The 11,398-nt window shown below is 37.9% G+C and overlaps 1 protein-coding gene across 1 annotated transcript in view; it reads right to left on the bottom strand.

Annotated features, from left to right (window-relative positions):
- Positions 1-1,001: 1,001 nt before the first annotated feature.
- Positions 1,002-11,398, bottom strand: part of MITD1 (MIT, microtubule interacting and transport, domain containing 1) — a 14,217-nt gene continuing 3,820 nt past the window's right edge. The window contains exons 2-7 of the mRNA XM_006887852.1: positions 6,847-6,948; positions 5,333-5,469; positions 5,148-5,234; positions 3,444-3,559; positions 1,173-1,233; positions 1,002-1,097 (exon numbers count right to left, since the gene is read on the bottom strand). Coding sequence (XP_006887914.1) covers positions 1,002-1,097; positions 1,173-1,233; positions 3,444-3,559; positions 5,148-5,234; positions 5,333-5,469; positions 6,847-6,948 — 599 coding nt within the window. The remainder of the gene's footprint in view (positions 1,098-1,172; positions 1,234-3,443; positions 3,560-5,147; positions 5,235-5,332; positions 5,470-6,846; positions 6,949-11,398) is intronic.

Genomic DNA, 11,398 nt, shown 5'->3' on the forward strand with positions numbered 1-11,398 from the left:
CAACAACATAGGACAGAATAGAACCTGCCCACAGGGTTCTAGGCTTTAAATTTTTACAGAAACAGACTGTCCCATCTTTGCTACATATTGCCTGCTAGGTTTGAACTGTCAGCTTTTTGGTTAGCAGCTTAATATTTTAATCACTGCATCACCTTGGCTCCTCTTTACTATTCCTTTCTTTAGGTGACTGTGGGTTTGTTTTACTGCTCCATTCCTATTTAAGGTTTCGGGTTAATGTCGTCATTTGGCCTCTTTCTTTTGTAGTATGTGCATTACTACAATTTGACCTCTGGAGAATGCTTTTGCTGTGTCCCAAAGGTCTTAGTGTGTTTTCATTTTTGACTCTAGAAATAGTAAATATTTTACTTCTCTTGGTATTTAGTGGCTTTTAAGCAAGGTTTCATTCTGTTTCTGTTATTTAATTTCCCATTCCTTGCTCCTCTTACTACTGATAGATAGCTGCTTTCATAGTGTTATATTATATAGTGTTATACAAAATATTATATAGTATTTAGATTTTACAGATCCTTGATTTGTGGTTTCAAATGTGGCCTATTCTAGAGAATTATATTTTGCTACTGTTAGGTGGAATGTTCTGTAAAAGTATGATGCCAAGTCATTTGACAGATATTCTGTATTTTGTTGACGGACCTCTAGTGGCCTAGTGGATAAACAGTTGTTCTGACAATCCCAGGACAGATTGTTTTAACCTGCCAGCTGCTCTAAGAGAAAAAAGAAAAAGATGAGCAGTTTCCTCCCATGGAATTTACAGCCTCTGAAAACCCATTGCAGGTCAGCTATGCGTCATTTCCAACTCAATGACAATGACTTGAGTGTCTTGTTAAGGTTTTTTTGTAAAGTAATGAAATAAAAGTTTACTGATAAATTCATACATTACCAAAAGAATATGTCCTAAGTATAAAAAGGGAAAACTATACAATTTTCACTTAAAATAGAAATATGTAAAGAATAAGGCCACTGAGCATTATATCTTTTTTTCATTAAATCATTTTTGTGTGTTTGTTATGAAAAATTTCCACTGTTGTTTCACGACATGGTCTTAAATCAAGATCACAATATCCAAGGGTAAAACGACCCTAAAAAGAGAAGAAAAGAATGGTAAAAAGTTGAATAAAAAGTATGCTCAGTCATCCTATGATTATATATCCTACCTGTGGTTTCTTAAAATAATCAAGTCCTCTTCCAATTTTAATTATCCATCCATTGTTGAACCTATTGAATTACAATATTATATTAAAGACATTTAAGTTAGGCAAATATAAAAGCTATAGTGTAATAAGTGTTAACAAAATGTGTCTCTAACAAAGAAAGCCATTTCCTCCAGTGTTTTAAGTTGAATTAAACCTGAGGTTATTCAATGGATTATGTATACAATGAAATAAAATATCCCTAAGAATAATTTTCCAGTTTGCTTAACTGATTAAGGTTTTAACAATTAAATTAAACCCTACTCTTGAATTTCAAATAATGGCACAGGATAGGGCAAGATTCAGAGCTGTTGTTCATAGGGTCACTATGAGTCATAGCTGACTCAATGGCACATAACAACTTGAATTTTAGTCTATTGATAACAACTTCCTATTCTGCTAATAAGTAGTTTCAGAGTATACTCAAGCATATTGTCAGTTTTTCAGGGGTTTCCTTACCTAGAGATGGGGAACATGAGCAGGAAAAGCTCTGGATCCAGATCTCTCCTTCAATCATGTTGTTAAGTACTATCTAGTTGACTATGACTCATAGTGACCCTATGAACAACAAATCTGAATTTGCCCTATTCTGGACCATCCTTACTATCTCGGACATGCTCGACCCCTTTATTCCAGTCACTGTATCAATCCATCTTGTTGAGGGGTCTTCCTCTTTCTTGACCCTTCACCTTTCCCAGCATAATATCCTTTTCCAAGGACTGGCCCCTCCTGACAATATCCTTAATGTATGTGAGTTGAAGTTCCATCATCCTTGCCTGGAGTACCCTCGTTGTACTTCCTCCCAGACAGATTTGTTCTTTTGGCACTCCGTGGGATATTCAGTTCTCTTCTCCAACACCACAAGAGCAGTTTCATTTTCATCTATTTATATATTTAGATTGTGCATCTCAATCCATGGAGTCCACTGCTATAAACACATGAAAAGCCACTGTGCTCAAAAGAAGAGAACAAAACACTAATTGTACAAACTATTTCCTTCCAAACAAGGCATATCTTCATGCCTCCTGTTATTGTTGTTGTTAAGTGCCGAAAGACCTGAACACTTGTATAACTTTCATAATTTCTCCAGGTTCTTAAGAGTTTCCAGAGGCTAGCTATTTCAGAAGAGGATGCCACTCCTGCTTCCAAGCTTGTTTTAATCAGAGAGCTCGACAAAACACTGTCCACCCTGGGCAACCATTATCACATTTGACACATCAGTGTCACAGTTAGCATCACAATAACCATGAGTTACAGACCAGTGCTATACCACTTAGAGGAATGTTTGACCAAAAATAATTAAAACTGGATCTCAGGCCCAAATGCCTTTTTAAATAAGAGGCCGAATATACTCAACTCACAGCCAGTGGCTAGTCAACAATGCATCTGGAGTCTCACCAGAACCAGAAATCAAAATCTCTGAAGAGTCAGGCTGCCCTACTAGAACACTTAATAAACCATACTAAGTAAAACCTTCTGCCTTTGAGTTAATTCTGACTCTTAGTGACCCAATAAGAAAAAGTAGATCTGACACATACAGCTTACAAGGATAGAAAACTTTACAGATTTTACAGATCTTTACAAATCTTACATCTTTCTCCTGTGAAGTGGCTGGAGGGTTGGAGTTGCCCACATTTTGGTTAGCAGCTAAGCACTTATACATGGAGCCACTCAGAATGCAAACGTTGCTGAGTCGGTTTTGACTCATAACAGCCCTCCATTAGGGTTCTGAGGCTGTAAAGTCACGAGAGGAGACTGTCTATCTTTCTCCAGTGGCACTGATTCAAACCACCAGAGACACACCCAGCACTATAGATTATGCTACCAGGGATTCCTACTGAGCTACATGGGTTTCTTAAAAAACACACATGCAGAGTAAAAATTATCCCAATAATTTAACACTTTCTGCTTCTCACATGACACAGAACATATACATTTTATTTGATTATTGTTATACGCTTTTGAGTCAACTATGACTCACAGCGAATCTACACTATCCTGAGCCAATTTCATCATCTCTGACATACCTACCCGTTTACCTCACTCACTGAGTCAATATTAAACACAGGATAAAGTAAGCCAAGTATTTATTTGCTTCTGAAAAGCAAAAAAATTGCTAAAATTAAGCTTTGCTTTTAGATACTTGTATAAGATGATACAAAAGCCTAATTTATTAAGGGACATAAAAATAACTATTTCAGTGACATAAAAAGGAAAATAATCTTTTATACTAACCTAATCTCCCGGTCATGTATTGAAGAAGAATATTCTAATTCCAGCAATACACCATGATTCCTAAGTGAATCTTTTATTTCTCTCAGGCCATTCATTTGCTCTGCTCTCGCAGTGTCCTAATAATAAAAAAACATAATTTCTTACCTCAGTTATTAGTATTTTAAATTATCCCTATGCTGTACAATGTGTATCATAAGTGAATTAAAATGAAAATATTCTAAACTAGGTTTGTTGTTTCTTTTAATTTTTTAAAAAGTTTTACTATTTGTGTGTGCGGGGGTGTGTGTATATGTACTGTCAAACTGGATCTGAGTGGTACAGAAGTTGATTGCCCCTACTTCCCAGCAGAGCATCTGGTGGATTTGAACCGCGTACCTCTGGGATTGCAATGCAGCTTCTTGCCACTAGGCCACCAGAGGTCCCTGCTTTAAAACTAGTTTTAATTTCTACTGTCTCAAAGAAGGAGCCAAAACATGTGAAGTGGTATAAACAGCAAATTGGCAGCATCAGTATGGATGGTGAAGAGATTGAGATAGTTAACAGGTTTAGTTTACTTGGCTCCACAGTCAACACTCTTGGTAACAGCAGCCAGGAAATCAAGAGAAGAATTGCATTGGGAAAGTCAGTTGTGAGGGACCTCTCAAGAGTACTGAAGAGCAACAACGTCAGGCTGGAGATAAGGTGTGCCTGATCCAAGCTATAGTCTTCGCAATTACGTTTTATGCATCAGACAGTTGGACAGTGAATAGGGATGAAAGAAAGATAATTGATGCCTTTGAACTGTGGTGCTGGAGAAGAGTGTTGAATATACCATGGACTGCTAGGAAAACAAACAGGTCTGTCCTGGAGAAGGTGAAATTGGAATGCTCCTTGGAGACAAGGATTCTGAAGCTTCGTCTGACATACTTTGGGCATGTGCAAAGAGGGACTGGTCGTTGGAGAGGGACATCATTTTGGGAGAGTGGAGGGAAGGCTCAGGAGAGGAAGACCCTTGATAGGATGGATCGATTCTGTGATTGGGGTGGTGAGAATAAGTGTGTTTGAGATGGTGAGGTTGGCAAAGGATAGAGCAGCATTTAGAGCTCTTGTATAGGGTCGCTATGAGTCACAAGCGACTTGAGCGAGGGCACATAAAAACAACAATGTGAATATGAGCTCTGGTGGCCTAGTGGTAAGAAACCGTACTGCAATCTCAAAGGCACATGGTTCAAATCCACCAGCTGCTCCACAGGAGGGACATTCTCCTCCCGTGTGATTCACTGTCTCTGTAGACCCACTGGAAGGTCAGCTATGGGTCAGATCTGACTCGATGGTATATAACAACAATGTGAGTATAACACAACTGTACTAAATTCTAGTAAAAGTTACAGGTTTTACTCATTTAAATAGGGCTGCCTTCTAAAGTTAAACCAAGAAATCAAATTTAGGATTCCTATATAAAACTCAATGTAGATAAGCTCACTAATACTCTGTTCCCCAGAAAGTCAATGCAATTGTATAAATACTAGTAAGGTAGAAACAAAAATTAATATTTCAAATTGCTCCCGAGAACATCCAAGAAAATAAACAGACCAAATATAAGGCTGCCATTAAATTTTATCTCTTTGATAAATGTACATGTTCTCTGTCATGTGGGAAGAGAACTACGTGTTGTCACTGAGTAAAGTTAATTAAATCAAGAAAGAAGAGCTTTTAGATACTTACTTCAGCCAGAGTGGTGAGAAGATGAATGGTTTTCACTTTACACGATCTTTTAATAAGCATCTCACAAAATCGAAGAAGGTTATACAGCTGAAAGACATAGGTTGGGTTATTACTATCTAGTCAGTTTTAGCAGACAATATGTAAAGTTTCATTATATTTTATCTGTTCTTGTCTATTTCACTTACCTGATGAGTCTGTCTAATATAAGGATCTTCAATCCAAACTTCTGTAACCATTTCATTAAGGTATTCTTGAAAAAGTGACTCATAACTGAAACCTGTTGCGTTCTCTTCTATTTTAATTTGCTTGTGATATTTCCCATCTACAAAACAAGCTTACATAATAAAACTACTGCCCACCAATTTTTATTAGTAAATATTTCATATATAATTTTATGGATGGCAGGAGTAAGGGAAATTGGAAGAATTTGGTGTGAAAAACAATGTATTCAAATATTATAAACCAGTATAAAAAATATTTCATACATAGATAGTATTTAGTCAGGAGTAGATACCAGCTAATTTTTTATACTTATTAACATGACAAATACTTCTGAAACACTGTAACATACAAGTAAGGCAAACATGGTGTCTACACTCCTGGAATGCAGGGAAGAGAAGTCCAGAGAGTTCTTGCACAGGTTTTGAGTTGGATCCTCTGGACCAGGCAGATTCTTGAAGGCAGGGCTGTGTGTAAGCCGTCTGATAACCTTCTGTTCCCATGGGTAGAACCATAGCCGTAACCCAGTGGCTGGTTGTTCCTTCTCTTCAAACTTTGTTTTTTATGTGCTGCACTTGAAAAGCTAAGGTGAATGTTAAACATAAACCTTGTATAATAGTCTTAGAAGTCTTTCTTGGAACATGTAGAGAGGGTTTTAAGCTGAAGTTTATAGTATTTTCTTAACAGCCTAACCTGAAGACTAGACTATCTCAGGGCCAGTTGGATAGTTTGATTGGTTTTGCTCAGCAAGTGAAAATTCTTGGAATAAATTTCTACAGGACTTTAAGGTTTTTAAAAAACTACCCCTTCTGGTAGTGTCTAATTTATATGCTGATTGTTTTAAGTTGAGAGTTTGGATTCTGTTCTAAATATTTCCAAAGACACTATGTTAGAAACTGTACAATTAATTTTCAAGCAATGTTAATTTCACTCAATATATTGAAGACACAATGCTGATGGTACTGTTTAACCTACCCATCTAAGGGAGCTCTGGTGGCCTAGTGGTAAAAAGCTGTGCTACAATCCCAAAGGCACGTGGTTCGAATCCACCATATATGCTCAGCTAGAGGGAGGGCAATCTCCTCCTGTGCCAATCAGATCCGGTTTGACAGTATACAATAAGGAAAGGATAGAAAAAAACCAAACAAACCACAACCTACCCATCTAGTTAATTTAATGTATTGGGAGGAAATTTCATGCTAGATTTCAAGTATTTCCAAGGAAACAATGTTAGAAACAATAGCACAGTTTTCAAGCCAATGTTAATTTCACTCAATACGTTCAAGACACAAAGCTGATGTATTACACTTACCCATCTATTTCATGGAATGCATAGGAGCAAAATTTCATTATAGTGACTTTAAACTCTGTAACCGTGGCCAAATGGTCCTGACTGCCAAGTGCTCTTGAGTGCAGGGGCCAGTAGTACCACATGTGAATGGTATGTGCCACCACCTGTTTTCTAAAACAATCTCTTTACCTTCTTTTTCTTGATCCAAGTATTTCTTTATATTTTCAGCTCTGTCCATGTAGTCAGAAATTTTTTTTCTGAGATGACATTTCTTTGTGTCGTCTTTTGTGCCTATAAATTAGAAAATATATTCAATATTTTCAAAACAGTCTTTCTGTTTAATTGAGGCATTATGTTCAATCTCTCTAGTTTTCCAGACGTTTTCTATCCTGAGCATGTTTTCTCTATCCTTAAATATACAGGTAATAGGCTGAGATTGGACTTGATTGTACAAAACGTTTATTTTTACACTGTTGTTGTTGTTGTTATGTGCCATCAAGTCGCTTGCGACTCATAGCGACCCTATGTACAAGAGCTCTAAATGCTGTTCTATCCTGTGCCAACCTAGCCATCTCAAACACACTTATTCACACCGCTCCAGTCACAGAATCGATCCATCTCATCGAAGGTCTTCCTCTCCTTCGCTGCCCCTCCACTCTGCAAAACATGATGTCCCTCCTTGCAACATGCCTACAGTATGTCAGAAGAAGGTTCAGAATTCTTAACTCCAAGGAGCATTCCGGCTTCGCCTTCTCCAGGACAAACCTGTTTGTTTTCTTAGCAGTCCATGGTATATTCAACACTCTTCTCCAGCAGAAAGGCATCAGTTCTCTTTCTATCAACCCTATTCACTGTCCAGCTCTCTGATGCATAGCACGTAAATGCGAAGACTATAGCCCGGATCAGGTGCACCTTAGTCTCCAGTCTGACGTCGTTGCTTTTCAGTACTCTTGAGAGGTCCCTCACAACTGACTTTCCCAATGCAATTCTTCTCTTGATTTCCTGGCTGCTGTTACCAAGAGTGTTGATTGTGGAGCCAAGTAAACTAAACCTGTTAACTATCTCAATCTCTTCACCATCCATGCTGATGCTGCCAATTGGCCCAGTGGTTAGAATCTTTGTTTTCTTGATGTTGAGCTTCAGTCCATATAGGAGGCTATAGTCCTTGATCTTCTGCAGCAAGCGCTTCAGGTCCTCCTCAGTTTCAGCAAGCAGGGTTGTGTCATCTGCATAACGCAGACTGTTGATGATTCTTCCACCAATCCTGATGCCACATTCGTATAGCCCAGCGTCTCAGATGATCTGTTCTGCATACAGATTGAAAAGGTATAGAGACAGAATACATCCCTGACGAACCCCCTTCTTGATTTTGAACCATGTAGCGTCTCCTTGCTCTGTTCTGATGACTGCCTCTTGGTCCAAGTATAGGTTTCGCATTAGCACAATCAAATGTTCTGGGATGCCCATTCTTCTCAGAGTCAGCCACAGCTTGTTGTGATCCACACAGTCAAAAGCCTTTGCATAGTCAATGAAGCACAGATAGATATTCTTCTGGTATTCTTTGCTTTCTGCTAAGATCCATCTGACATTAACTATAATATCCCTAGTACCACGACCTCTTCTAAATCCAGCCTGCACATCTGGCAGTTCTCTGCTGACATATTGTTCCAAACGTTTTTGGATCATTTTCAGCAGAATCTTGTTTGCATGTGATATTAATGATACTGTTTGATAATTTCCGCACTCTGTTGACTCTAATAAGATTGGTCATCCTTCTTCCACAGAGCAGCTAGTGGATTCGAACTGCTTGCCTTTGGGAATGCAGTGGAGCTTCTGATTGAGAGGCCACCAGAGCTCCGTGGTAAGGTGAAAGAGGGAACTATTGTGTGTGTGTGTGCCGTCAAATCAGATCTGACTGGTACAGGAGGAGATTGTCCCTCCTTCCCCGGCAGAGCATCTGGTGGGTTTGAACCGTGAGCCTCTGCGGTTGTAGTTGCACTTCCTTGCCACTAGGCCACCAGAGCTCCCCTGAAAGAGGGAACTATTACATGTCAAACCTGATTCTGAGCAAATATGAGACAAATCTAAGTATCTATTACAAGTTTAAAAACTTTAGCAAAATCAAAAGATAGCACACAATACTTTCTCTCCCCACAAAACCGACTTCTCCTCCCAATTTCCCTAATACTCATTTTCCCAGCAACCCAATAATATCTTTGAATATATATTATCAATAAAATCTTACCTCAAGCTTCTCCCAAAACAGTCACAAGTCATTAACTCTTCTTCCCTTCTAATAACATTGTTTCCATAAAAATTTTAACATTTTATTTTGAAGTGATTTTAAATTTGCAAAAAAGTTCTTGCAGATGCCTCTAATCTTAACATATTCCACAGCCATTGTATAATTATCAGAACCAAAACTTTAACATTGATATAGACTATTAATTCATCTGTAAACCTTTTTTGGACAATGAATAAGTATGGCAGAAGAAATGATGACTTTGAATTGTAGTGCTGGAGAATACTGAATATATGCCATGGACTGTCAAAAGAACAAACAAATCTCTGGTGATGTAGTTCCTATGGAGTTGTGTTGTTGTTGTTGTTGCTGCTGCTGCTAAGCCAAAGTTGGCACTCCTCTGGCAGTTCAAATCCACCAGCGGCTCCACAGGAGAAAGATGGGCAGACTCCTCCTGTGTGATTTTCAGCTTCTGAAAACCTACTTTTGTTTGATATGAGTAAGTTCCAACTCAATGAGGTATTTGAATTGAGGCTTGGAATGAATCATTTATCTAGAGATTCTTGATTCCTTTTGTCCAGGAACACTACTGAGTAACCAACCCAATTCTGGATCCTAGGTATAGTCACTGTTACTATGATGGAAGGACCTCATCACTACTTGTAGACCTCTTCAGTTGACAAGAGTTAGGAAATATGTTTACGACCATATACATACATCCCAACTCATTTTTTTATCTGCTATTCACTTTTTATTTTTTTAATCTACTCATGACTTCATGACTTTCATAGGACTTACTCTAGTCATCCCTTTTCCTTATTTATATTTTTTTCTTATCTAGCATCCTAGAGAGGATTAAACCAGGCTACTCCTTGGAGGCAAGGATTCTAGGGCTTTGTCTGACATACTTTGGACATGTTGTAAGGAGAGACAGGTCCTTGGAGAGGAACATCATGCTTGGTAGGGTGCAGGGACAGCACAGGAGGGGAAGACGCTCTATGAGGTGGATTGATTCAGTGACTGGGGTAATCGGGATGGGTGTGTCAGAGGCAGTGAAACTGGCACAGGATAGAGCAGGGTTTAGGGCTGTTGTACATAGGTTCGCTATGAGTCGCAAACGACTCGACCGCACATAACAACAACAGAATATTTTTATTATTATAGTAATAAATATAGATGAAAATTTTCTTATCTACAGTAAGGTTCTTAATCACAATAGGGCAGGGTTCAGAGATGTTGTACATAGGGTCACTATGTTGCAGGTGACTGGATGGCATATAACAACAATATACTTATTTGCTCAGTCAATTAAAAAAATATTAATTTTGTTGCTGTGTTAGGTGCAACTCATAGCAACCCAATGAACAACAGATTTGAAACCCTGTCCTATCCTGTACCATCTTCCTCATTGCTGACATACTTAAGCCCATTTCTGTAGTCACTATGTCTGTCTTATCTCATTGAGGGTCTTCCTCTCCTTCACTGACCCTCCACCTTTCCAGGCATGATGTTCCTCTCCAAGGAAGAGCCTTTCCTAGCAATATGCCTAAAATATGTGAAACAAAATTTACACACTACTAACCCATACAATTATTAGAAACAAACTTATGAACTTGAATACAGTATTTGTGTATCATTTAATCTTTAATATTACAGAAGAGTAAAAATGTTATTTTTCAAAGATATATTACCTATCTCCTTACCTACCTCCTTAATTATGGAGTGTATGAACAATTCAGGGAAGTGTCAGTCCTTCCTCTCCCTTGCCACCTACTCCCTACTCCTTGAAGAAGAGATAAGAATCACCCTTAATAAGTTCCATTCATCGTGTTTATTTTGTTCATGTTTTCTTTACACAATTCAATAGATACATGAACATTATAGCATGTCTTTTTTACTTCAGGGATAGCAAGCTAGTCTTTGTTCTGAGTTTTTTAAACTTAACATTCTGGACAGAACTCCCTATTTATTATTTTTTTTATAGAGATTTTCCTCATTCCTTTTCTTTAAAATAGCAGCCACTCCTTGCTTATTGACACAGCTTTCAAAGACCAGGTCACTAATGCTATTTCATTTTGTGAAAATGGAGGATGATCACATCAGATAAAAAAAATGGAGGATCATCATTATGTAACTTCTAAATTACTGAGGCAGGATGGTACACAGCCTTAACCATTCAGCTGATGTTTCTCTCACCTCACACCTTGACATTAGTTACTGTCAAAAATACACAAAATAAATTTAAATGTAAAAAAAAAAAAATTAAGTTAGAGTAAGGATGGCAATGGATTTATAACTGCTCATGTTAATAACACTTTACCGTGGCATGGAGGAGGAATAGTGGAACTGTATCCACATTTACAATATTCTTCTTACCAAAGAAGAATTTTCCTATTTATGGAAAAAGTTTCCTATTTATGGAAAATAGGAACTGCATTGGAACATGTATCTCTGGATTGGAAATGATCATATTGTTAATATTTCTAGCCTTAAGCTTAA

Source organism: Elephantulus edwardii, unplaced genomic scaffold, assembly GCF_000299155.1.
Source record: "Elephantulus edwardii isolate Elephantulus edwardi_28Jun2011 unplaced genomic scaffold, EleEdw1.0 scaffold00062, whole genome shotgun sequence".
Classification (NCBI taxonomy): domain Eukaryota; kingdom Metazoa; phylum Chordata; class Mammalia; order Macroscelidea; family Macroscelididae; genus Elephantulus; species Elephantulus edwardii.